Source organism: Rissa tridactyla, chromosome 10, assembly GCF_028500815.1.
Source record: "Rissa tridactyla isolate bRisTri1 chromosome 10, bRisTri1.patW.cur.20221130, whole genome shotgun sequence".
NCBI classification, from domain to species: Eukaryota; Metazoa; Chordata; class Aves; order Charadriiformes; family Laridae; genus Rissa; species Rissa tridactyla.
The window spans coordinates 7,959,757-7,987,665 of NC_071475.1; the positions used below are offsets into that span (position 1 = coordinate 7,959,757).

Below are 27,909 nucleotides of genomic sequence, written 5' to 3' on the forward strand. Positions count from 1 at the left end.
AAATTACCTGTGCAACTGTGCTAAAGTTTTTGAGACACGGGAAAACGCTCCCCCCTCTGGCAAATAAGCACAGACTGAAGAGGGTCACAGAACAAAAATTAGGTGGAACTAATGCCTATTTGCAAGCTTTAAACAATTTTGAAAGTAGCAGAGAAGAGAAAAGGAAAAAAAACCTTCTACACTAGGGGGTAAAAAGTCACGATGCTTTTATGTTTGAGATTTCACAGCCATGTTTCAAGCTTTGTTTCTACAGCTTAGAAAGTTTGAAACTTATTAAAATAAAGACGGACAGAAAGTTACAGACAGAGCTAAGCAAAGCACTCCTAAAACAGAGAAGAGCTCAGCAAAAGACGAAGAGCAGAGGAGGACTGGGGAAGAGCACACCACTGCAAGGAGGATGCTCCCAAGCATCTGACCATGCAGAGGCCCAACATGAAACTAGCAGATAAAAATGCTCTTTTCTTTTTCTTTCTTTTTTGCTTTAACTTTCTCTTTGTTTTTTTTTTTTTTTTTAATAATTCATTGTAAGATAGACCTCTATGTTATTCCCAGAGACCCTGAAAATTTATCGTACTTCCAGCCTCATGCAAAGGGTACAAGCAAGCCTGAAGGATAACCACAGAAAAGGTGCTTTTTGTAAACTAGAAGAAACCTCCGAATGATGTGATGGAACACACACTGCGACCTAAAATACTGCAAGTCAGAAGAGAGATTATACAGTACCCCACTAATCACTTCTATTCACCCTCAAGCTATTAATGACACTTTCTCATTTTACACTGTCCTTGAACTAGATCCTCTGCTGAAGAAAGGCAATTCCCTTGAAATGACCGGGAAAAGGCTCAGATGCCATGTGGTCCAGCGACTAGATGTTCTACAAACATAAATACCAAACAGCAGGTTTTGCATTTGGAAAATTATCGGGGAAAAATAATTCACTCCTTCCTGTGCACAAGGAGTATGGGTTTACGCTTTGCTCTCCACTGAGCAAATCTCGTCCAACTGGGCTTCGCAGATGAGCGTGTTCAGCGCAGAGCTGATTAACGAACTCGGGTTCTTCATCGGCTTTGCTCTGAAGTTTTCTCTCCCGCTTCCACGTGTTTCTTCCATCTTTTATGATGATGCACCAAACCACCACCAGTGCCAGGGAGCAGAGGTTCGGCATAAATTATCTACAGCACTACAGGTCCAGTCAGGTCCCCAATATTACATCTTCTTCGTGTGTGATCCATCAGCCACATAATAAACATTTTAAACATAAGAACCGAGAAACAACCTTATTTTCTAATAGCAGCTTCAGGTCACAGGTTATGTTTTCTCTTAAAAAAACTGCATCGTCAGCAGCAGGGAAAGCAGAAAGGTAATTTTGCCTTGGGTAAGAGGAAAAAGTAAGAAAATATCCAACCTTACACTGTGTATTTTGACAGCATCTGCTTTATAGAACTCATATCTCTGTTTACTATTAAAAAGCTCTTATTTGCTGAAGCATTCCCAGACCATATGTTATCAACAAATGTTACTAACCAAATACAAACAGTAATTTTCATTAGGTTTCCTTCACGAGAACAACATCAACCACAAAGGGAATAAATGTTTCAAATGACAGTAAACATACATAGCAAACCCTTGACAACACTGTGGTGCTTACATATTCATACCCCCCAAAAGCCCTGAAAAGATCCGCACCAACAAATAGAGACCCTCAGAAGTTGGGTTTTGTGCAGGTTGAAGCCTGCGGTGATGTCATTAGTTGCCATAGCGATGCTCAGCATAAGGCCATAATTCATGTCACTGAAACATCATTTGTATTCAACCTAAGTACGCAGTTTATCTGTGCTGTGTATTAAATTATTGTTCAAAAAATTAGCTCTGGACAGTAGTTAGGTATTAGGATCTTCTGAGGGACTAAGAATGTAATGGTTTCATTTCCATATTTAGTAATTAAGCTGGTTATCACTGTAGGAGTTTATGTGTTGGGAAAGTGCCTTGGGACCCATTCTGGACAACTCTCATGAAGTAGCCATGCTACCTTGTCCCCATATCGCAGAGCTCATGCTGGCACTTCAAAGCAATAATACATCTGCAAATGAGGACAAATAATATCATTCTGGCCAAAACAATATGTACATACAAATATATCTCTACATGCAACAGAAAAGTACACAAGCAGAAAAATCATGACAGTACTTTCTCAGTTAAGATCATATTAACTATCTGAATCCCACCTGGAACCCTCAGCCTGGCATCTCTTACTGCCCAGTGTATCCCAAAACCTGGAGCTGACCAAGAAATGCTGCCGTGCACAGGCACTTTGCTAGGATTATCACCCTATTTATGGCATCTCTGCGGTTCAGTGACATCACTAGGATCTACTTGCCTCTCCAGGGTTTCTATTTACACATCAAACTTAGGATGAGTAGCTAAACTCATAGAATCACAGAATGGTTTGGGCTGGAAGGGACCTTAAAGCCCATCCAGTTCGACCCCCCTGCCCTGGGCAGGGACACCTCCCACCAGACCAGGCTGCTCAAAGCCCCGTCCAGCCTGGCCTTGAACATCTCCAGGGATGGGGCAGCTGCAAAGAGCCAGAGGATGAGATATGCCCCAGGTGTTAGTTTACAAATCCTGGCCCTTGTTTTGCCTTTTACAAGCAAAATAAGTAGATCATCACGGTGTACTTTCTGTCTATGGACTCAGCTAGAGGTGCCATCACAGGTTAACCAATCGGCCTAAAGCGCTGAGATTTTTTTCTGAATGAAACATAAAATGAGACATATTCAGAGAGCATGAGCAGACAAAAAGGGAAGAAAGTCACCATTGTCCTCCACTACCTCCACTTGAAGGATGGGCTTACCTGCCTGATTCCAGGAGCATTTGGGAGCTCTTGCAGGCACTGTCCTTACTGGCACATGGAGGGAAAATAATACCATTGCTGACAGAGGTGCCGGCTGCTCAGACCAAGTTGCTGTCAGCTGTTTCAAGCAACACGAAGGTGATCTCCTGGCAAACCTTCAGGCTGATGCTACTCAGCCCTTCCTAACTTATGGACAAAACAAGCAAGACCACCTAGGCTCCTCACCTTGCTGCTGTACCTAGATCTTACCCTTTCCTACCATCAAGTCACTGCAGAAACAGCTGTCTTCATCCTACGGATGTGAAGTGCTTTATATCCTGATCTTTGGCTGTAGCCTCTGAGTGCTACCAAAATGCAGAAACAGGGATGATGAAGTCAAATCACTGTGTAGCCAAAATCATTCAAACACCATGGCATTACAGAATCAAAGAATCATTTAGGTTGGAAAGACCCTTGGGATCATCGAGTCCAACCATCAACCCCACTCTACAAAGTTCTCCCCATTATGTTAAAGTGTGTGATTAAAAAACTACTTGGAGTATGAATAAGGCTTGAGCAAAACCCTGCAAAGGTCCTTGTCCTGACTGCACTCACATGTTGCATGAAACCAGGCAGCACGGTCTCCGGCTCCAGCTGTTTTCCTCCACGATAGCCCATTTACATGGCCTAATTTACAATTTCCTCAGCTGTCCTTGAGAGACATTGACTTAATCGTTTCTATTCACCTCTACTGTGTAAGTTCCTCTAAAGGAAACTTTAGTACCCATGACCTTCCCAAAAGTGAACATACATGTTCGTACCCAGGCGAATCCGCTAAATGCTTTCATTCCTGTGCTGTTGTCTCCAGCAAGTCTGCTTATCGCCTGCCTGATGGAAACAGTAACCCTTCTTCCACCATTGCCCTGATAACTTCATCTGGCCAGAACATCGATGCCTGTGATTTCTATAAATAATGAACAAGCCCAACTGAATTAGATCGCCGGGCCATGAATCAGCCCTGCTAACCAGCTCGGCCTGTCAGTGGGCTAACACGGGAGCAGCTGGAGAGTGATGTGCTTTCGACGGGGTTGACATTTAAACATGATCTATGACCAGTTCTCATGGGCTTCAAAACTGCCAGAGGACACCTTTTCTCCCTCTCCAGATATATTTATTGAAACGGGTTTACTTTCCAGCTTGCATGGAATAAACGTGAAAAATAAACTAAACGTGTATTAAAGGAGAACTACGCTCTTCCCTCGGTGGGTTCCCTCCAGGCGTGCATTACACTCAACGTACAGCTCCGGCTGCCTCCCTTGTGCGCAGGAAAGGGTTGTGCTTCACGCACTTCTCTTCATCCACATCCCTCACCTCTTCTCTCCTGGCACCCACACCAGTGTGTCTGTGTCCCTCCTGGTGTATTTGTAGTTCGGTCTCCAACGCGAGCTGGCTGGTGGAAGGAAGCACATCAAGAAAGTGGGACAGACAGCAGCTGGATAGACACTGCCTGTTTTTTCAGGAAACGACTGTCAGCAAAGTCACCTTTTGCTGGGTCACTGCTTCACCTTGTGTGGTGTGATGCTTTTAATCCAGCCTCGGTTTCCCAGCTTACAGCAGTGCCCAGCCATGGTGCCTGCTGGAGATGGATCCCACTCTGAGGATGGAGAGGTCCGATCCTGTTTCATCACCAGGAGACTGGAATGCTACGTACAGCCTTGATTTAGCTCTTCCAGAAATCTTGCCTAACAAACGATGGTTTTATTTCTTCAGCCCACGCCTCCCTTCCCAGAGGAGACCTTGCCGGGGAGCAGCCTTAAATCTTGGGCCACAAATCACGTATACCCAAAGTTCGAGCACTGGGAAAGACAAAGCCAGAGAAGCAGCACACCAGACACCCAGCTAACCTACCTTCACGCAGCTGACGGAGTCGGCCACACCTGTTTCTCTAATGTGATGTTAAGGTGTGTTTCATTTTTATATGTTTCTTGAGATACCAGCAAGGAGGAAAATAAACAGGTTTCAAACATGTTTAACAGTTAACTATATGTGAAGAAGCACGCAGGAAAACTTTTTGGTTTTTTTTTTCTCTAATGCTTTACGTATACCAGCTATCCAAAAACATGAAACAGAAGTCGACAACCAAGATTACGGTTATCGGTGATCTCTCTGAACTTCCCTTGCCCATACTCCGAGGCTGCAGCTCATTATAATGGAGCACACATTTACTTACTCAGCTCAACAGCAAAACCTGATGCAGGGATGGCATTAATTCCACTGGGATGAAAAAGCTCATTTCCTTTTCAGAAATGGGTATTTGTGAACTTCTAGGAACGACACAAATGAGACAATGCTGCCGACGTGCTGAGCCCTTCACAAGCAGGCACTGGCAGGAGCAATGTTGGTGAGGCACCGAACTGGCAGGGGATGTGGCAGCACGGACGTGTCCATGACACGTGGCGGAGGTGCTCACACCTGCACCAGCTGGGTCACAAAGCAGTAATAAAAGGAAGTAGGACATCCCAAAGCCCTCAGCGAGATACGTATTTTTTGCAGCTCTCATGGGTAACGGCAATGGATAATAGGCTTTTGGCTTGTGTCTTTGGGATTTGAAAAAAGCCAAAGGCAACAGAAGAATTCAGATTTTTCTGTTAGGGTCTCCAAGAAACCCCACACAGCTGGAGACCCATGGGGTGCAGCTCCACACACAACTCAGTTTCAGGTGGGGAATGCCCATAAACCACAGCCAGTTTGGGGATGCTGGGCTGCGGACAGTCTGAACTGGTTTTCAACTTACTGCTGTAGGACTACAAACCTCGGTTGAGGTCAGCTGAATTCTTCCAAGAAACATAACCCAGTGGGCGATACACCTTCTCAAGAGGTATCATTATCGAAAGACAAGAAATTATTTAGTCAGAAACAAAATAGGGTGTAAAGACAGCAAACAAAGAAGAAATCGCGTTCTGCCTGCTCCGCAGCGCTCAGCGAGTGCATCTCGCTGTGGATGAAGTACGGGAGGTGTCAGTTCCTCCCGTCAGCAGCAGCCACCCACTGGCAAAATAGCAAGTCATTTAATCCATTTGGCGGTTTTTGTGGCACTGAGTTTGGATTTCACATGCCATAGAGGGCCTCAAAGGGAACTATGGGTCCAAGGATTCGATCTTTAGCTATCAGGAGAGGATGCAGAGATATGAGATCACAACTGTGGAAAAACACATATTTAGGGGACTGTACTACCACGTACACAAGTCCGTGTCACCTACCTTGGGCTTAGGAGCGATCTAATTAATCGTCAGTGGAGTTAGGCTTTAATTTGCCTCATCCCAGTTTAGAGGCCGCAAGTAGATGAAACAAAGCCTGCCCTAAAAGTGCCCCTGTCTTTCCATTGCTGAAGAGGGGTGCTGGAGGCGACTGCTGCAGGTGCACAGAAAAGATCTGAAATGAAAATCTCAAAGAATATATATAGATGCAGAGAACCTTCTGTGTTTCTGCTCATGCAAAAACGTCCTGGGCTAGGAAATGCATTTCAAGTGCTAAGAAAGGTACCTTTCTACTCTGCCTGTAGGAACGGATTGAGAATGGTTTGCATCCGTAACACGGCTTGATTCCCAAGAGCTGCTGAGCCTCCTCTGGGATTCCTCCCACGGCAGAAGTTCGATGTGTTTACTCACCTTCAGAACAGGATAACCAAAGTCATCAGACACAGATTGACAACGCAGCCTATTTTTATTCACATTTGTTTCCTCTCCTCCCTTTCTGCTGACAGAACAGCCTTTCGGTCCCATCCCCTCGGAGGAAGCTGAGTTGAAGTGGGAGTGACAGCACAAACAGATTTGATTCCTCCTAGACCTTCCTGCGCAGACTTTATAACGACAGTAAAACCTGCTTCCACCGATGCAGATACTGTGGAAGTGACCAAGTGAGGCCACGTCTCTGACATCTGCTCTGATGGGACAACACAAGGGCTCTCTCAGTGAACCCATCATTTCCTGTGATGTCCTAACTCCTGCCAAGCATGTAATATTCCCTCCACTAAAAATACATCATCAGTAATTACTCTGCTTACGAAAAGGGTGTTAATTTACCCCAAAACGCCACTGCAGAAAGCACTATGATGGTGAGCAAAAGGCGAGCAGAGGCAGCAGGTCCCTAAGGACCGGGCTCCTCCCAGCAGCAGCTAAGGATGTCTTCCAACCTCTGGCGTTTCATGGACTGTCCGTTTTTCGTTCCCACAGCTCTGAGACGTGCTGTAAGTGTCATGCACGCAGACACCATCTTGCTTAACATCATGCAGCCAGCAGTACCAGACAGCTGATAAAAGGCACCATCTCTCCTTCCAGGAGCTGCAACTCCCACATCCTCAAACTGGCTACGGCAACACTACGACTGCCGGCTGAGAGAAATATGTCTGGGAGAGCATCACATCTGCGTCTGAGCGCGCAAGGTGCAGAAGGAACAGGGTAAAGCTGACGGAGGCTGCAGCAAAGCAAAGCCTGTGGAGGTCTGCTCTTGATCTGCGTGCGGCTCACAGGCAGCCCCCACAGACCCCCTTCCCGTGCCAGCACTGTGTCACTCGGCTGCCAGGGCACCCCAGCCAAGGGGAGCTGCTGAGGCCGACGGCACAGCTTTGGGAACCCAAAAAAGGATGATCTTTGCTATACAGAAAGCGCAGAGCTTGATTTCAGCATGAAGTGTTTCCTAAGCGGAGCTGAGCCACAGGGGAGGTGTTATGGGGAAGTTGTAAGAAGGGATGGGAGGCGGATTTAATCACATAATAGCTATTTACGGCCACGAGATGGCATTCCTGCCCCAGAGATGTCCCTCTGCCATGCCAGTACCCAGCCCAGCATCACCTCCTCTGCCCAGGACCACTCTCTCCTCCCAGCCCGCTTCGCCCCCGGCTGCGCTTTACTGCAGAAATCCCAACGCTGGTTTGGATGAAAATTGATGGCAATGCTATTCACCGCAACCTTCGGGGTATTAACAGGGAAAATAAGTAGCGTGATTACTTAGCATGATTTAAATTACGACTGCTTTCCAAATGCCCCGTGCTCTCGCTTAATACTACGATATTACAATTAGAGGAGAAAAGCTCAGCAGGAGGAAACGGAAATGTAAGCCCAGCAACCCTTTACTGGGAGGTCTCAACTGAGAGAATAATTGCTTTTACAAGGGCTGCCTACTGTATGTGCTTTATCAGTATATCTGCTTTGGATACAGCAGGAGTTCGAGTTTCATTCATGAAATGGGTCAGTGTGCATTTACTATTTACCACTTCGTGTATAAGGTGACTGCAATGCCACGCACCCGCTAATCAAATTTTCCTTTGGCCAAAGATCCTCCACTCAACCAGCCACGGATCCGCTCATTTCACAGAATGATTATTTAACCCAGACGTGGTTAATCACTTCTATCAAATCTTATCACCCTGGAAGAAAACACAACTGCGAAGGACTGCAGCTAGTTAAGGCCTGGCCATGATTTAGACTGACGAAGGCCATGCACTGCCAGCTTCACAGAAACTCGGTGTCTCACTACCACAGACCATGGAGAAGGAGAGAGAAATCCTCTGCCTGAAAATGCAGGTTACTGGTTTTGTACCAACATAATCTAGACCCTCCTTTATAAAATTCAGTAGAGGAAAGCAGCAAAATGTTTCCTAAAAGCAAACAGAGCAGAAAATGGCACAAGGCACCCTTTCAAAATCAGCTAAAGAGATGAACCAGAGGTGTGAGACCATCTCTTCTTGTTGTGCCACCACTCACATTTTTGCTGTCCTATATTGTTCTAAGCCAGGACGGGAAGCCCAGATCCAGCCAGACACTTGGGATGGGGTTTGTCCTGCTTAGCTTCTTATGACTAGAAGCAAAGTCCTCCTGGCATCTCCTGGGTCAGTCGGTACGAGTGCACACTTCCAGCAGATGGAGCCCATCCAACTCAGCCAGCTCGGTCATGGGCATTTTCTCTGCTGTGAAATAAAAGCATTGCTCTGGTTTCATGGATAGGACACCCAAAGCAAGGACTGACACACAGCTGCTGAGAAGAGCTAGGGCAAATATGCTAACACCACGTCCTCTGTTTCTGTGGGAGATCCGTCCCTAGACATGCGTTTTGCATCTCTGGCCAGACAATGATGGTAGGGCTCAGCAAAGCCTGACTTGTAGGACTTCATCCTTCCTTCAGCAACGACCAGGGGCTGGTGAGCCCTCTTCCCACATCCTGACAGATCCCACAGCTGCAGTGGCTGTGTGCAGATCCTGGCATCCCCCTTCTCACCTCCTCTAAGCCATGGAGTGGGCGTCGCTGCAGATGCTCTCAGCTTTATTTGCTTACCAGGCCTTTTGGCAAAGGTGTGAAAGACCATTGAGGTGGGTAAGACACTCCTGTGTGCTGTGTCCTGGCTTTCATGGACTTTTTCAATCTGAAACACCTTGGAGCTGCTCTGGAAGGGGTTCAAGAAAATGTTGCCGTGTGTCTCTGCACTCCAGCCACGTTTGCAAGCTCCTCTCTTCGTGAGCATGCCTTGTCCTCTTTGCCCATGTAATGACAGCAGTACACAGCTCCCTTAAAGTGCCTTCACACACAGTGCTGCTGTTCACTGGGAGACCTAGCACATTCACAAAGGCAACAGGTCTCTCTACCTTCTTTTCACAGAAAGGACAACTAAAATGTTGAGAAATCACTGCCAAGGTCGCCCTTCCCATTAATCCATTCCCTCTTCCAGAGCTCCGTCCAGCCAGGAGAAGGCACAGTACCAACTCTTTAAAGCACGCTCTCTATCTCCCTGCTCTGCTTTGCAACCAGCAACAGCAGTACTCCTCATTAAATAACAATGTGCTCTACTTGTACACAGCACTTAATAAATAAACCAACAACTGGGCACTTTTCACATGTCTCATCCCCTGCCTTTCCCTCGGCAAGTGACGCGCAGAACTTCCACTAAGGCATGGCTTAATTTTTCTAAAAATGCCAACCATGAGCATTAATCAAGAAGACTGAACGTACCCCAGGACTTTTGTTTTGCAGTCCTCCTCTTAATTTAGCACTATTTCACATCACTGAATCTCAGTCTCATTTCAATGTCCTTTTGGTCTTTACTATCCCATCTTAAGGTTGCATGCATAGGAGTGACGAAGCAGACAGGCGTCGATGAAAATTGCCTTTGGCATCATCACACCTTCTGGAATACTTAAATTTGAATGTATGTGCTATCACAGGAATACATAATTCCCAAGTGCATAGGAACACTCAAGAAATTAGACAGCTGGCGAGAAGAGAGAGACATTCATCTGTGAAAGAAAAGGTGCGTGAGCTCAACCCTTACTAGACACCAGAGAATCCATGCGAAAGCAATGCTATGTATGCTCTAAAGGTCCGGGAAAACAGCCAGAGCTTGCACTTACTTGATACCAGAGAACCCAGCTACAAGAGGTAAGTCTAATGAAACAAGCCTTCATTATTCTTCAACACTGTTTCTAGTGTAATGTTTATAGGACAGGAGAGAGGAAGGACCGCACATGGGACCTTTGGGAGCAGCACCATACCCGGGATCACCACCTGCGGTCCCAGCAGACTATTGCACTGCTGCCCAGGAGGCTGCACCACGGCAGTGCAGTGTATCTGAGCGATACCTGGGGTAAGGGAATCCCTCCAGGGCCTCGCCTTTATTCTGGGGAAAAACTCAGCTGCTTAATCTAAAGCAGATTTTTTTGTCCCCACCATGGTCCCCAGGGCAGAAGCTCAGCCGTGTAAGAACCACTCCTGCAGGGCAGCTACGAGGAAGCATGAGAAGAGGTTCTGAATTCCTAATTAAAAAAGCCACTAAACCACTTGCATGAAGACTTCCCGTAATAGATCACACGCCTGCACCTGGGTAATAACTTTTTAGTGCCTTTTTTGCTGTGCTTAATGACTTGTCCACAGCCTCCGCTTTCTAAAGTGGGAACGTCATAGCATAAATCTCAGAAGCACTATGGAAATAATATCACACGCACAAAAGGGGATTTGAAGAACAGGTCAGACCGAACTCACAGCTGAACCCTTCAGGTGCAAAACCATGCACAGCCTCACTGGAAAACTGGCTCCTGGACATGGTGATTAGCTGTGAGTGAAGAAATCCTGTGTAGGGGATTTGGACACCGCTTTGTACCCTTCAGCCCTAGGTAGAGGGGCTAAAAGCAGCTCCCCTGCAGTTCCCATCCCTGTTATTGTCACTTCTCAGCCTGGCAGCATCATGGGCTCAGAGCATCCGCACCGTGCTCGCAGAGAGCAACGCTCCTGGAAGATGTTTCCCCAACAGATGACTCGGGCCAGAGCAACCCTCTGCTCAGACCCTCACCCCAGGGATGAGGAACGTATCTCAGAAGTGACAGTGTCTGATGTCAGCTGTACCCAGGGCTCAGTCACCTACTTTGACACATTCATAAGGCTCCTGGAGGTTTCCTGAGGAAAAAAAGAGCTGTAGACATCTGCACAGCTGTGAAATGAAACCATGCAACTGGAAAGGCAAGCCAATCAGCCGGGGTAATTAAGACAGCTTATATTTAATGCTGAAGCCAACTAGAAGATGGAGGAGAAAAAAAAAAAAAAAGCTAAAAATGCAGCTAACTCCTAAAATTTCCTTTTGCTTTGTTTTTTACCCCGCATCATGAATTTTGCTTACACAGGGCGTGGAAACCTAAATATGACTGACTGCTTAAAAACGTGTAGCCACGCAGGTCTTCTGCCTGAGCTTTGCCATGGTGCGATACCCCTGCAACACACCAACGGCTCTGAAGGTAGCACGGGCTCAGAGCACCCAAGTGATGCCAGGAAGTCTAGGGCGATTCTCCTGATCCTCCTGCCTGTCTGCAGAGCTCGCAGGGCTGTCACAGCGGCCGGGACAGCGATGCTGAGTGCGGTGGCCAACCTCCCGGACTGCTGAATCAATCACACACATCTGGAAGAGACCTACCAGGCACAGCACCAACAGCTGTACTGAGCGATACACAACATCAGTTATGGGCTAAACTCCACTCCCACTCACATCACTATAAACCCCTTTAGTTTAGCAGAGTTAAATTAGTTCTACAGTGTACGGAATATTTATTTGTGATTTATGCATGCAGGCTCATCTCAAAAGGACCTTTTCTGATTTTACCACGGGGAAGTGTTCACAGCATCTCCCAACTAACCGTGGCAGCGAAACACTGACTGCAACAAAATGCTCTTAGCACGCTCCTACTCCGCGCAAAGCCACTGAGCGTCCTTTCAAACTGCAGGGCCTGAGGCAGGGGATTCCTGAGTGAAAAGACCAGATTTTCCCCTTCTGCAAAGAGCGAGAGGGCATCCCTGCTCGCCAGCCTCCCCTCCCCGCAGAGCTTCTCCCTGTGCTGCTCAGTGCCCGTGTCCCAGAAGGAGTCTCCCAGGAGGAGACGGTCACTGAACGGCGCTGAGGAAGGATGCTGTGCAGTTCCTCTCCTTCTTCGCCGTCGGGCAGCAGGCTCTGCCGGATGCGGCACACCTATTTGAAACGAAGACCCGAGCCGAGCGATAAGCTCGGAGGTTTGGTGTAGGGACCCGGACAAGGGCAGCCTGCCGCAGCAGAGATAAGCAGCTGAGCTGTCAGAGCACCCTGAAAGCACATCAGGGAGCAGCATCAAGAGCGAGCACAAAGATAAAAGAGGGCACTCCTGTGTGCTAGCGCTGCGGCTAAGGGAACAGAGATGGAGAGGTTTAAAAATTTACTAAAGACATTACTTTATCAAGAGTGAATTTCTGGGGAGGGCACGAGGCCCAAGCTCTCGGTCACGACAAACAACATAAGAAGTGACATGGGGTCAGATGAGACCCGATGAGTGCCCTCTCTCCAGCACTGCCCTACAGCACATGCTCAAGAAAACTCCATGGAAAATAAACCAAGCAATAAAGAGCGATCTTTTCTCCTTCAAAAGCAACAAGCTCCATCCTCCCTTCTCATACTCTGAGCTACTGCACAGCCCTTGCACTAGGACTGAAGGGGCTGCTCTGCAACGGGGGGATATAGAACCTCAAAATGAAGCCAATTCCAGAGCCAAAGGAGCAGCCCACACCTGCATCCCTTCTCGGGCATGCCAAAATGCCCAGACAGGTTGGCCAGATTCTTCCCCCCCGCCCCAGTTATTTACTCCTTTTAGCCCAAATGGTTCAGCTGAGCTCAATGCAGGTACCCCTGATTTTCAGTACTGTGAGCCAGGGGTGAAATCCCTGAAATCCGCATGCTGAAATACATCCAGGTGAATATATAGCGTTTATTCACAAGGCACGTAGGACCTTGCCATTGTTTGGCTCTCTTTGTTTTCTTTTGCTCTGCCCGTGTCAGAGAAAGGTGATATGATAAGAAGATGAATCCCTGGTACAGCCCGTGAGCGCTGCCGCAAGCACAGGTCACTGTTTAAATATATCCAGCAGCCTCTTTAGGGACTGTAGGACAGGGGTGTTGCGGCTGGACCTTTTGTGCTATTCCCAGACCCCTCGGCAACCCTGTTCTCAGGCCGTGCAAACAGCAGCATTCCTAATGCAGCTCCTGGAAGGGCTGTGTCGGAGACGTGTGGAGCCTCCGTGCTTTGCAGAGGGCAGACATCAGGCCAACGTGAGGGAAAAGGAAGGGTATAAACTCCTCAACGGTCTGCAAGAATACAGTTGCAGCACAAAAAGCAGTAAAATCCCACTCACATTGGGATTTGGGATGTTTTGTAGAGGCATCTGTGGGTCAGGGCATAATACAAAGGCTTTTTCTTACACAACTTATTAAAAGCACCACCAATAACACTCTGCAAGCCTGATCTAAAATAACCCTTGCTATTTCAGGTCTGGCTTTCTCTAGAGCTGTGCCATCCCCTGTACCCGCGCTGAGGCAGATAATCCTCACATGAAGGGATTGGGCTTAAAATGTCAGGAATCCAACGGGGAGCCTGAGAAGAAATAGAAGACCCGTGTTTACTGCCACCCCGAGAGCCAGACTGCTCACACACGACTCATCTGATCGCCTGGATCGCCTCGCAGCTGAGCCTGCCGCTACCCTGCCTCTCCCCAGATCTACAAACAGGATTCGAGCCCCAAAATCACTAAGATGCTTTCAAACACCTTATTCTCCAAACCTGCTGGTTTTGCACCAGGGAAGATGAAAGGAGAATCTCTCACAGACCCAGACCAGTGCTGTTGGAAATCATTTCCTGACTGGGAAATTGCCTTTTTCCATTAGGGCTGCGGAGCCCAGGTTAGCACCCTGGCACGGCATCGAGCTGAAGAGCAGCCACTGCCACCGGTGTGCTGTGACTGACTTGGGTGTTTTAGCTGAGGGCTGGCATTTCAAGGACACATGAGAATACAGTGAACAACTCCATGAGTCATTCTTGGATAAAAAGATGTCCTACAAGGCCGTGTGGCCCCATGACACACTCCCTTCCACCTCCCCAGGGACATAGGGCTGTGGTAAACAAGGGAACTCTTCCAGTGAATCTTACTGTTCAAATGTAATTTTTTCCCCTGACGTTTATGAGAAATTTAGTCTTTTATAGCCCGTAGAGCACCCAGATGATGGCAAAACTGAATTTCGAACAGTTTGAAGACTTACAGCTTAATCTGAGAAAATACTGCCTGTTTCCAGAACTGTATTCACAGCATCTTCTGAGTACAGGCACTTAACCTGCATTTCTCTGGTTTTGAGCCTCTGAGATAGAAAACTTTTGGGATGTCCAGTATTTACAGTTTCAGAGTGCTGAGTCTGAAAATCCCTGCAGCTCCTCACGCCCAGGCCAGGCAGCATCCCTGCCGAAGCACACAAAACCTGGGACGCCTGGGGAGCGAGGTCCCACGGGGAGGAGTCCAGCCTGCTTTTGCTGATCTATTTCCTTTATCAATGAGTGTTTTGCTTATGATAAAAACTACACAAGCAAACGTGATGCGAATGACCTCGGTGAGAGTGACGTCCGCACGTAGAGAGACACTCCAGAAGTGACCGCAAATCTTCTGTCTGCAAGGCAGCGTAGCTCCAAAATGCACCAAAGTCTTCTCTGAGCTGCTTCTATCACTGCCCTCATCACCGGAGCACCTGAGGGCCTTCAAGTCTTGTATTAAGCAACAAGACAAACATGTCACAGCTGGTTCATTCTCTCTTTCCTTCTCTTCTGAAGAGGAGAATCTAAGTGCAATAAATTGCTTTCACAGGGCTTTGGTTTTCCATGTCTGGGAGGTGAAACAAGGTGAAAGAAGCACTTCTAATGCAGCAAGGAAAAAAGGACAAGCTTTCTGTGATTGCCTCTGGTTTCTGTGCAAGGTTATTCTAGAGCATCGGCTTGGGTGGTCTCGGGTTGAGGAAGTAAAAAGTCCCAGGACCCTCAAGGAATGCAACTGTCAAACCTACTCCCCTCCCAAGGCATTTCCATCAGTATTAGCCCAAGTGCTGGAGCAACCTCGAAGACCTCAAGCCTGACTCACACCTCTATGGGAAGCCAGTGCAGAGAGAGGATGAGTGTGATGGACTTGCATAACTCGTATCAAGCCGCAGCATTCAGCATTGGCTGCGTTTTCCTGAGGGCTGATGGCTTCATGCCCAGACACTGTACATTTCATTATGATAAAAAGACCACTCAATTAAAGAGCTCACTCCTGCAGCCCTTATTTTCAAAACAACACTTGTATAAACAGTCCTAGGGCTGAGAGCAAGAAGGCTTGCGTAAGGAAGGACAGGCCCTTTGAGCAGACGTGGGATGAACAGACCAAGCTAAACAAGCACATGTAACCCAGCAGAAGTGTGCTTTTCAGTATGGGTAGTAGTAATTTCCCCTAAATAGAGCCAACTTTCTCCACTGAAGCAACAAAAATACCTAAAATAGTGACAACTGCAGGTTCTTATGGAAATTTTCTTTTAAGCTCAGCTCTCCTACTTCCTTCTCTGAAGCAGATTTGGAAGCGTTTGAAAAGTAAGCCAGGCTGCAGCACTTTCCCTGATTGGGAATATTGTTTTTAAAGCGCTTACTGCAGATTCCTGCTCTTCCAGTACATAGCGCAGGACGCAAGGCATCAGCAGTTTCTGTGCCTTCGCGGGAGGACAACCACGGAGGGAAGGCAGCCTTCGGCTCTGCTCTCCCCCTGCCTGCATCAGCTCGTCTCAAACTTGTGCACTCGCATGTAACGCAGCCGGGTGTTTTTGGCTTTCCTTCCATGACCTTGGGAAGGTCCTGCTGAAACGCCGCTGGGGGACAGTCACTCGGAGGGAATGGGATATGGAAACAGAGAGGGAACATCCTAACAGCAGCCCCTCCTGCGCTGCTCCCCACCACCGGAGGAGGCTTCACATCACCTTGGCAATTCTCCACTGTGAGGATGCGCACTGAGAATTTAATAATTTAAGCGTGAAATCTCTGCAGAGAACCAGAGGAAAACTGCCTCAGAATCCATACAGATAGTGTTTCAAGTTAACTAATCTCACAAATTGGAAAGGAAATAAGCCATTCATCATTTTCTCCTTCCAAATTAACAAAGATCAATCACTACTAGCAGGCTTATACGAACATCTGGGTGTGATAAAAAAGTACAGGGCCAAAGCTGGGGATACGGGGACCAGGTCAAAGAGGACAGAACAAGACTCTGCCCTTGAACTGGACCAGGGCAAAGTGGCCTCAGATAAAGCTGTAACTGAGTGACCTGAAGCTTTCTCCGGCTCCTCTCTCCCACCTCAGGCTGTGGCTGCTGCAGCATGTCCCCGCCAGTTGTTTCCCTTTCTCATAGGGCCGCCGAAATCCTGACAGCAAGGATGAGATTATGTACCTACACCTGATGGCACCAGTTCAGATGGACACTCAGGCAAGTATTTATCTAAGCACATGCTTAACTCCATCCCTATTTAGCAAAGTACTTACGTATAGGCACAAATTTATGTCTCTATGGCTACAAGAGACGTAAGCCTGTCATTAACACTTTTTTTTCTCAATCAGGGCTTAGGTGCCATTCTTAGTCACAAGACGATGCTCTGCATATGTGGAAGGCCGCGCTCCTCCTCTGCTTCTCAAAGTCCCCTCTGGTGTCACCGTGCAGGAGACAGAGCTATCCACAGGGACTCGGCAGCGCAGAGATGGAGCAGAGGAGAGCGTGGTGGAGAGAGCAAGAGGCAAAGCAAGACTTACGTTGGCTTTGAGGCTTCAGCCTGGTCAGTCTGCAGTTTCTCCCCACCTTCGACTTCCATGGTGCAGTAAACAATACGGTTGGGGGCCAGTGACTTCAGACCCTGCACCTCCATGATGACAACCTGTGGGGCAAAGAGAGAGGAATGTAAAAGGAGCTGCCTCCTTCAGACCTTGCTCTGGTTGCTGAACCTGTGGGCTCAGCCAGTGCTGGGGTCCTCCACGTGCTGCTGGATGTTCAAGGTGGCAGGTGGGTATGGATGGTGGCACCACTGCCCATGCTGAGTGGGGACCGTGGCAGCCAGCGAGGTCTGCATGGAGAGCGGGAGGTGTCCCTCTGACCACACATGGGTTTGTTGAAACCCCTGGGGCCGTATCAAGCTTCAGGTGATGGGCCTCACAGACATGTTCCGGCCCCACCTAAAAGCACCTTAATATGTGAAATCCAGAAAAAAAGCACATAGCTACTCAGCTTGTGCCAAAAGCCTATTTTCAAGACTAATCATAGAACAGTTTGGGATTGGAGATCATCTAGTCCAACCCCTCTGCCATGGGCAGGAACATCTTTCACTAGACCGGGCTGCTCAGAGCCCCGTCCAACCTGGCCTTAAACACTTCCAGGGATGAGGCATCCACTACTTCTATGGGCAACCTGTGCCACTGTCTCACCACCCTCATTATAAAGAATTTCTTCCTTATATTCAATCTAAATCTACCCCCTTTCAGTTTAAAACTGTTGCCCCTTGTCCTGTCACTGCAGGCCCTGGTAAAAAGTCTTTCTCCATCTTTCTTATTAAGAAATCGCCATCTAAGTTTCTTGCAAGTTAATAACTTTTTTTTTTTTTAAAAAAGGTGATTAATCCTGTTAAGCATGTACCTTAAACATTTCTACAAAAAACACTGTGGGAGTTTCTGTTCGTGTTTTATTACACCTACCTATGAAGTATATACACAGGTGTTTAAAATTCCTCTCCTCGGGTCTTCTGATCTGTCCCTCGCACTGAGGATCCCTTCCCTGGCACACAGAGCTCCACAGACCCTCTGATGAGCACACATTTTCGGTAAAAGCTCTCTTGCAGCAAGAGTGTCGTGCACAGAGCAGTGCACAGAGCTGCCAGCTCCTGAAGTCAGTGCTTCACTGAGCTTCTGCTTCCCACCAGACGGGGTTCAGCTGGAGCAGAACGTTTGAGACATCCCGTTGTAAGGGCAAGTCCCTTTATACACGGCTATACGCGCTGCACAGGCTTTTCCAACAGAGAGGTCTAGTGCTTTGTTCCCTGCTCCTCTGTACAGGAACGCTCAGAAGTCAGGCTCTATTTGATGCTGCTGTTGAAGGCGCTGTCTCGGGGTTCATAGCCCGATTTTTAAATAAGACTGAACTGAACGTTCTAAAGATGGTTTCAGACATCTAATGAGTTAAACTCTGAGACTGGACGACCGGTGTTGTTAAGTTTTGCATTAGCATGATATATATAACAAGAGACCCCTTAGGAAGAGAAATAAACAGGAAACTATGCAAAAAATAGAAATTTCTGATTTTTCTCCATCCTACATTTTTGACCCCATCCTGCCACATTTTGACAATGTAACATAAACCCACTCGTTGGCAGACAACAACAATTCTGTATGGGTGTGCTGATGACTCCTTGGAGTAAATGTGTTGCCTAGACCACAAATATGTTTGCGCAGAACAATTAAGCTGGCTGAAAACAGCTACTGCAGCAACACGGCTTCCAGGACCGAGACAGCCTGTGTCGGAGGTAACGGCGGGTCCCCTGCAGCACCCTGCCTCACCTGGGCTGTAGGGACAAACTGCTCGACACAGCCCTGAGCAGAAAGTCAGCGCTCAACCCAAAGCAAAGGACAAGCCAGCAAAGGCACAGTATTTCCACACCAATGGGACACCAATCTGTTGGGTGCATTCAAACCCCAGCAATTTTTAACAGTTCTCCAAAGAGGAAGCAAGGCTCACAGGGAAATACAGTGACATCCCTAACCGGCAACAATTAAACACTCTGGTATTCATTGTTTTGCATTATTGTATTGGTTTTGGGGACAATACGGGCTCAGGGTCACTGGGGTACACTGAGTAATAAGCCATATGAAGAGGTCAGTTAATGATAAAGATTTCTGAGCCATTTGATATACATCAGCAGGAAATGCCAGACGGTTTAATTCAGTTTGTTCCAACAAGATGATGAGACACCAGAAAGGACAGAGTGTTTGATCCCAGGCAAAGCTTCTGGTAACTCAGAGAGGAGCCACTCCCCACGGAAATCAGAAAGTGGTTTCTACTGATCTCTGTCCGTCTAACTTAAGTGTGAACTGAGCAGAAGTCGGCTGCTGGGATTTTTATTCCCACAAACTGCACGCTGTCGTGTGCGTGAAGCTTACCTCCAGGGAGAACGACAACACGACGTCCGACTTGGAAAGCTGGTTCTCGTTTTCTTCTCCCATGTCAATTATTGAGGTGTTGTGACTGCGTTTCAGCTTCTGCAGCTTGAACTCGGAGCCTCCTTTGGACACAGGCATGCTCTCTAAGTTTGCCATCAGGAGATTGACAGACGACTTCAGCTCCTCAATGTACATGTTTTCCATTTCTTTGGACACAAACTTCGGAAACTTGCGCTCCTTGGATTTGGAAACAAAAACAACAGAATGAATTGCGGTGACAATCAGCAACCACTTGTTGCAGTGGGAGAATCCCCCAGGAGCATCTGCAGAGAGGTTTGTGAGCAGGGAACTCCCACAAACCAGATGACAAATTACAGCTTCCCCCTGTGTAATGTAGAAACATTATTGTTAGCTTCCCATAGAATTACTGCTTGGTACTTATCCAACTTTACTGTTTCTTGCATGCACTTGCATTTCATTCATTTTTCTATCTGCAAATGGCCTTTTTCATATATATGTATTCACAATTACCAACACTCCAGGCCAGATCTCAGCTGAACTTTGTGATTGACAGCAATTTACTAATGATTCAAAGGATGCTGACATGATTCAAAGGATGCTGACAGTTAGAGACTTGTTTTCCAGTCTCCCAAATGTGCCAGATCTTTTTAAAACACTTCTGAGCAGTTGCTCCATTAGTTTTCTAGGTGTGAAAGGAGCCCAAGGAGGGAAATTCAGCAATGCGTGGGCAGGAATTCATGGTCCCAATTGGAAGACGGGATAAAACGCACTTTCCACTACTTGCTAGAGCCCGTGTCTCCCTCCAGGCAAGACCACCTTTCACTGTGAGACCTTCCAGTGCTGCTTCTTGTAAAGAGGACGTTTAAACATTATAACCAAAGGTGACAGTGAGAGCAAAACGTGATGTTCCCCGGTGTGCGTTCTCAGCTGTGAACTGCTGCCCATGCTCCAGCTCCCTTAGGATCACTGGCCGGAGCCCTACGTCTTCTGACAACTCTGCCCATGCCTTGAACATGGCTCAGGGTCTGAACGTCTCCGTGGGTTACAAGAGACTGTTGAAGGCGTACGACAGCAAGGCAGCGTCTGCAGCCCGGGAACTTGAGGCTGATGTGAAAAGTATCTTAGCGGTAATTCATAATATTGTAAAAAGCAGTTTTCGTAAAATGTATGCTAGAAAAGAAAACACGGTCATGTTTCTTCTAGAAGACTGTCATCAGGCTGATGAAAAAGTACCCCACCGCACTAGTTTTGCATCAGTCCTCAATAGCTTGCCCAATACAAGCTCACAGCAGCACTCGTACCGAGCAGTTAAAATACAGTCTTCTGTTTCCAGTCTCAATCTTGGGAAGCAATTCCCTCATGTAAATTAGACCTGGCATAAGACAAACTACCTAATCAGTCTGGTTTATTGTCTATGAATTACATAAGTTGCAAGCAAGCCACCCCTAGGAAAAAAACCAAGCCAACTGTTTTGTAGATTTTGAGAACTACTGCTGAAGCAATGATGTTCAAACATTATTGCTTTTTCACCCTGCTTGTATCTGTCTCTCCAGGGACTGCAACTTTGGCACTGACCCCTCAAACCTCTTCAGAAATGCAGCAAGGACTGAGACTGTGTGCCACCAGCAACTTCTCATACTAAAGCTAAAACCAGTTTGTTTGAAGTGATGCATAACTGGAACTGGGTCTGATGACGGAAACGCAGAGCTGCAGGAGCGGTCCCAAGTTACCCATCAGACTGGAGATAGAGCTGGGGGAAGTCTGGAGGAAGACTCAACCAAGGGATGCAGACAACAGCGAGAAAGGATGCTAGTCACCTCCACGTGTACTTGAAGCAGGGAGAGGACCAGAAATGGGGACAAGTATGGAGAGAAGCAGAGTTAAGAGACTGCAAGGAATGACCAGTCCAGCAGGCTGAAGCAGAGTGGGTCCAGCCCCAGATGGACATATTGCTCTGGCGGCATCACAAGGTCTCATTTATTTGCCCCTACACGTGTTCCTCCTTGGCCTTGAGACCAGGTGGCTGCGAGGGGGGAAAGGCACCATGGGACAGCAGAGCACTTGCTACTGCAGAGAAAAACACACCTCTGCCTTGGCACCACTGAGCTCTCAGCTGTAATGCTGCTCTCATTTAGCTGCCGGAAAAGTACAACACGCAGAGTGAAAAGCCCGTCCAGACTCAGCTTTAAAACATCTGCTTGACTCTGAGAGCGATCCTCAAGCTGGCTGGCGCCACGGCTGGGCTTACGTGCTGTGATGGACTAAGTCTCAGCAGGGGACTCTGCCTAACGCTGCACCTGTGCTGTGCCGGGCTGCACTCGCCTGGGCACACGAGGGGGTCAAAAGACCCAGAGCTGTGCCCTGGTTCCCAGGTGCAGGAACCGGTCACCAAGGAAAGCTGGCGTGCACGGTGACTTGTTTGGTGTCACACAGCAGGTCAGACAAGGGCTTACAAAGCTACCAATTCTGCAACACTGAGATCCCAGGTCCCGTTAGCCTTCGTTGCCTCTGAAGTACAAATGTCCTAGCATGAATTTCTTAATTTATTAACAAGGCATTAATTTGCCTGTAGCATGGAATCTCCAAGATGGCCACCTCAGGGCTGGTTTCACAAGCACAATAAGTCTCCCCGTGCAGCAAATCTGCGTTAAAAGCTGCAAATTGGAGATAAAATTGGAAATGCTACCCTTTCATCGAGCTGAATTGTGAACCTGCCCTATGCTAGAGGGAAAATAGCCTTGGCCGGAAAGGAGGATACAGAGAAGGATTCAAAAGGTCATTTGGATGCCTCCAAAAGATGGTATTCATGCGTCTGAAAGAACAATGGTTTAACGGTTTCTCGTAGGCTGGTGGGATCTGACATTCTGGAGAGAAGGCCTGCAGCAGTAATGTGAAGGAGATTAAATATCAATACCTGCCAACTGGATCACAGGTAAGTCACTTTTACTCTAAACCACCCTCCAAGCTGCACAGCTGCATTTTGAAGGTTGAATTCTGCACGGGGAAATGTCAGGTTATGTTGAGGACTTTCCCCTGACTGTCTCTCCCAGGGCCAGCTGTGCCACGGTTTGTTTCCAGCCTCCTCGCGGGAGAAAGGGAAATGGCAAATTCTCATTTGCAAAAAATAATTCATGAAGCCGCAGCCTCTGCTGGCTGCTACCGAGCCATGCGTATTGTTGTCCCACATACCATAAAGAGAAAATGAAACAACAAAACCAGGCAATCTCATTCTGGCACCCAGTGCCTGGCTACCCATCTCGGAACCGGAGCAGCAGCGCTCCGCGTTGGGGCTTACATTTTGCCACGAGTAAGAAATACTGTAGGTTTTCTTGACGATAAAATGGCAAAGGGCCAAGGGCTGAACAAAGGCGCTGCGGTCAGTTCGCTGTTTTGCTGCGCCATCGTTTGGCCACCTGGTCCTTGGCCACCTCACTGTTTTTGTCAGTGAAGAGGGGAAAAAACAGAACCTGCCTCCCCAAAGACGTAGCGACTGTAGCTGTTTGACAGAAACCTTAGTGAGGAGTGACTGCGCAGGAGCTACCAGCATCCTTGCTATCGCCCGACCAGAAATGATCGTGCTCTGTGTTTCACACCCAGGGATCTCAGTGTGGTCGCAAACAGCTCCGGTATTACCTTTTTCATTAAAACCCCACCATTTGGCACAGCTCTGTGCCAGGAGGACTGCTGCTGAAAGGCAGGTCCCCAGCCTGAGCTACGTCTCTCTGATTAGACCTTTTTCTTTTCCGTCTAGTAATGGTTTCTTGATTATCAAGAACAGTCAGACAGATCATTCGCAATGACTTCAGCCCCATTAGGGCTTTATCAGTGACTCAGGGCATCTGATTAGAGGCAAGGATAAAATCTCGGCCATGCTGATGTCAACAGGATCCAGGGTTTCTCTCCATCTATAGTCTATAGGAGGCCACATAAATCTGCACTGTGTGAGGGTGTGATTTGCTCCTAGGGAGATGTCTCCTTACTCTGGGGACTTTAGCCGACTGTTAGTTATGAAAACTGGTTTGGGGTCCTGTGTCTGCTGCTCCGGACGGCAGCGATGTCCGCACAATGCAGTGCTAACCTGACTGCTGTCGTGCAGTGCGTATAGGTGCTTGAGACGGCACATCTGAAGCATCTTCACTGGGGCAGCATCTATCTATGGGCAGGGAACTGGGGCTCCCAGCAGCCCAGTGAATGGCAAAAACCCCATCAGGGCAATTCCTGGCTCCTTTTAACATGCCATCAAGCCACTTCACTGCCTAGCATGTCAGTTTGCCAAAGAGGGCTCAGGCGTGCGCTTGCAGATGTCACTGGAGTACTTCAGGACAATTTCTTCCCCGCTGCAGAGGATTCATAAGTGATTTTGCAGGAACCTAAACTGTCCCAGCTCATCAAGACATTCCAAGAAATGCACATCACCACAGCTTCATCTGCACTTGTTTTGTTTGTAGTTAAAAATCTGCTCATCTTTAAGTGGTGATTATCGGGAGAAGAAACCTGTGAGGGAAGGACAGACCTGGGAGCTGCATCAAACTACTTATGTGCTCCTGTATGAAGAGCTTGTTAATATGGAAGACCTTTTTTTTTCTTTTTTACCTTTGCAATTTGCTCTGCCATTTGAAGACGTCCATCTAACTCGCGTCTGATCTGTGCTGCTTGCTCGTCTGGGTTGTCCAGCTGTATGGAAAACAAAAAGCAAATCAAGGTGAAAAATTAACCAACGCAGCACCCTCTCAAAGCAGTTCAGTTCTTCAGGCTGACCATCTGTATTACATTATCAATTAAGTATAGCAGAGGGGCAGTGCCCTCTGAACCCCAGAGAAGTGGGGTGCCCCCCAGAAGGCTACGACTTCTCCAGTGCTTCGGAAGCCACAGCCCCCCTGTGCTGGGGCAGGACACACAGCAGCTCCAGATCACCAAGACAAACACCCCCTGTCCCTGCTTGCCACCCAGAAAAAGACAGAAGGCAGCTCAGAAATGCACAACAAAAGCGTTTGCTTATTTTCTTTCCCTTTTCTCCCCTACTGCTGCATCCCTGCGCTACCACCCAACTCACACAATCAGTTTTCCTGTACCCTTCAGCAGAGATTTTTTTCTCTCTCTTTTTTTTTTTTTTTTTTTTTTTTTTTTGCGCAACACACTGCCCACAGCCCTGTGGGTCACTGTTCGGCATCTGCCTGGCCCCGAAATGTCTTCTGAGGGTAAAATGTTGTTTCTGCCAGTTAAGCACGCAATTACAGCACAGGCAGCAGAGGCACGGTGACCGCTGCGAGCTGTTTCCCAGTGGCAGGACTCGGGGCAGATCTGTTATTTTTAGCAGGAATACACAGACATAAATTACAGAACAACAAAAAAGCACAAAATCAAACTAGCCCCCGAAGAAGTCAATAGCTGCTGTAATGAAGTGGCAATTTTATAGCTGCTTTCCAGAGTCTAACCACTCTTTAGACTCCTTCGGGGTCATTTTGGCCACAGCAGAAGGCTAGAAACGCGTGGCAGCGGGGGCGTGACGGTGCTGCTCCACCGAGGCACAAACCCAAGCTCAGCCTGGTGCAAAACCTCACAGTTTTGGTTCACCCCCTTGTGCAACCATGACTTCAGATGGGAGGGCTGGCTCCACCATCCAAATGCCACCTTTGTTTGCAAAGTACCGGCCACTTCTGGCTACCAGCAAATGCAATTGCCACAAGCCACCGTAGGTCAGCTCTCCCACTGACTGCTACTCATAAATGAGCTTTATTTGCTGGACTGGGGTTGCGCTAACCATCTCCCTGGGTTTTATCCTCCTCTGGAGACAAACTGCTTGACAAAAGAAAGGCTCGGCTGGTGCAGTGCAGTCTGGAAAGTTACAGCTACAGCGATGACAAAAGTTTTGATTCTCAGCCTGACAAATGACGGAGCTCGTCCGCCAGCACTGCCTGGCTGGGCTGAAACATGCCGCTTTCCCCCAGACCCACTGCTTCCCACAACTGCATCTTCTCGGCCGTCTGCCTGCGCATCCTGCATCTCCCCTCCCTCGCACACGCTCGTGGAGATCTGCACGCGTGCAGGCGGGTATTTGCATATTGCCTCACCACTGATTATTTTCCAAAAAGCTGACATTCATTATGGCTGAGATTGAGGGAAAGTATATTTTTGATTAGCTTTTGAAAGCCTCCATTACTGATTTAACCCGAGCGGGAAAACTACCAAGTGTCCTGACCATGATCCAAATCCACTGAAGCTTCAGTGATCTCTGCTGCGGCCATCCACGTCTCATTCACACCAGCTGTACCACATAACCTGCTGCCTTCATCTTCATATTCCTGATCCCCAAACCAGTTCAGAGCCACGGACCACCAGCACCTTCCGGAATCACCTGCCTCCATCAATTTCTCCACAAACAAATGCATCATGCAGCTGACCTCCACTAACGCGCAAGCATCTCTCAGAGTTGCTTCATTAAAGGGTAGGAAATGTACAGTCCCAGATTTCCATTTCTTTGCAACTCTGAAAGAGGGGGCATTATTTGAATTCCATCCGAGCTACAGTAATTGAGGTTAATCACACACTACCCAAAATAACTCACACGCTAAATTTAGAAATGAAGGATGCTGCTGTGGAGGAGAGCTGTTTTTGCGGTATGATAATGAGCCAGCAAACTGCCTCACACTTTCTGCACTATCTTGATTTTGCAGATGTTTTCCGGTGACGCCACAGGTGTCAAAAACCATGTGAAGGAAAGATCTGACTGCAAAAGATTATTTTTCTTAGGAGGCACAAGCAGCCTGGGCAGCCTCCTTGGTTGTGGTGGAGTGGGTAAGGTATTGCTCTTCAGGGCTGGGTTTCCCAAGGTTAATTAGTGATGCCAAGCCAGGTAACCTGGTATTTAAAGGAAACGAACAAACAAAAATCTTTCCAGGCTGTATTTTCCATGACTCTGCACGACAGCTCCATGGCAAAAACTGATCTTTGGGAAAGCAAAGCCAACATAACATTTTTTTTCTTGTTATGTACAGAATGGCACTAATGAGGCAGCCCCTGCCTGCAGTCCCTGCCTGTCCTCCCGGCACGTTCCAGCCAGGAACTTGTGACTCAGAGCAGCAGCCCAACAGCTCAGCCACGTACTGCTCCTGAGCCCGGGAAGGGCTCCTGCCGCCGTCAAAACACGCCGAGAACGTTTTACACAGTCATAACACTATATAGGGCCATTAAAAGAGTAATGCTGGTGCCCATAAAATATACTTTCCTTGTGAAATAAGGCAAGGGGCAAATATACGGCGTGCTATCTAAGCAAGACTAAACATTCAAGTAAGGCAACACAGTCCCTAATATCATTAAAACTCAATTTCTTAACTAGAGAATCAGCTATTTATTTTCTGCCGTATGCATGCCCACTTTACATTCAAATACTTGACAGCCGAATATATAAATGATTTACAAAGTCAAAGAGAAATTGAATTAGTTTCGTTCTGCATTATGGCTATGTTATGGGTGTGCTATGAATAAAGCAAAGATATAAATCATAAGGTTGCCCCAGCCAATTAAATGTGAAAAGTATTATAAATTTCACTTTACATATGATTTGTCACATGCACTGGGCTTTTCTTCAGCAGCATGCCACAAATATATGACGTACATAATTTGCAATTCTCAACTGATCATTACCCAACTGCCTGCTGGTAAATTAGATGTTTTCATACGTCTACTCGCATACGGCATTAGTTCTCTCTGCTTGCCCTGCAGAGATTATCTACATTGGTGTAACGGTTGCTAAAGTAAAACAATAAAAATGAAATAATATTCTGTAGATCAGATTCTGAGTGGAACCCCAAACTGCCCAGCATGGCAGCCAGCCCGTGGCCGAAGGCACTGCAGGGCATGTCCCTGCTTTAACCCCCGGTGACCGCTCAACTGCAAGAAAAAGATCTTGCAGGAGACAAGCATATAAACTGCTAATAAGGAATAATTTTTAATGGGCGCTAGTAAATGAAAGAAAGGTTAAAAATGTTCATTGTGCGCGTTTCATAGTTTTAATCGCCAGTAAGAGCCAGCCGCTGGTCTGCAGAAGAATTCCCTTGCTTCCACGACCCTGAAACAAATTCACAGCGAGACTTTTCCTCGTGTCATCCCAGAGGGATGGAAGTTAATCTCTCTACACCTTTGCAAGGCAGAAGCAGAGGTAAACAAACCAACCTAATTAAGTCATAAGATCTGCAATAAGACACACAGGCACCCACCAAATCCACACCTAAACCGTTTGGTTGGTGGGTCAGAGACCTCCCACCTATCGCCCACCCTGAGCCGTGTAGGTTTTGAAGCCGGGAGCCCAGGCTCACCTCCGCTCGCCCTGGGAAACGCCGGAGGCAGTTCAAGGACATGAACAGTGTTAAGGAAGACTTTAAATTCCCATGTTTTTGGAGTCAAAATGTTATATAATTAAAGCTCCAGCTCAAAGCCATATACCATTAAATACCACGTACAATTGCAGCCCTGGCTCCAAATGCGATGCTGGGGCGGCAAAGGCTGCCCTCCACTTCCCTTCTT

General features: G+C 47.5%; 1 protein-coding gene across 2 annotated transcripts in view; it reads right to left on the bottom strand.

Annotated features, from left to right (window-relative positions):
• The window catches only part of CADPS (calcium dependent secretion activator), a 221,572-nt gene that overhangs the window by 116,478 nt on the left and 77,185 nt on the right, over positions 1-27,909 (bottom strand). For both annotated transcript variants that reach the window (XM_054216196.1, XM_054216195.1), the window contains exons 4-6: positions 23,980-24,060; positions 19,366-19,602; positions 16,975-17,096 (exon numbers count right to left, since the gene is read on the bottom strand). In XM_054216196.1, the coding sequence (XP_054072171.1) occupies positions 16,975-17,096; positions 19,366-19,602; positions 23,980-24,060 (440 nt within the window). The remainder of the gene's footprint in view (positions 1-16,974; positions 17,097-19,365; positions 19,603-23,979; positions 24,061-27,909) is intronic.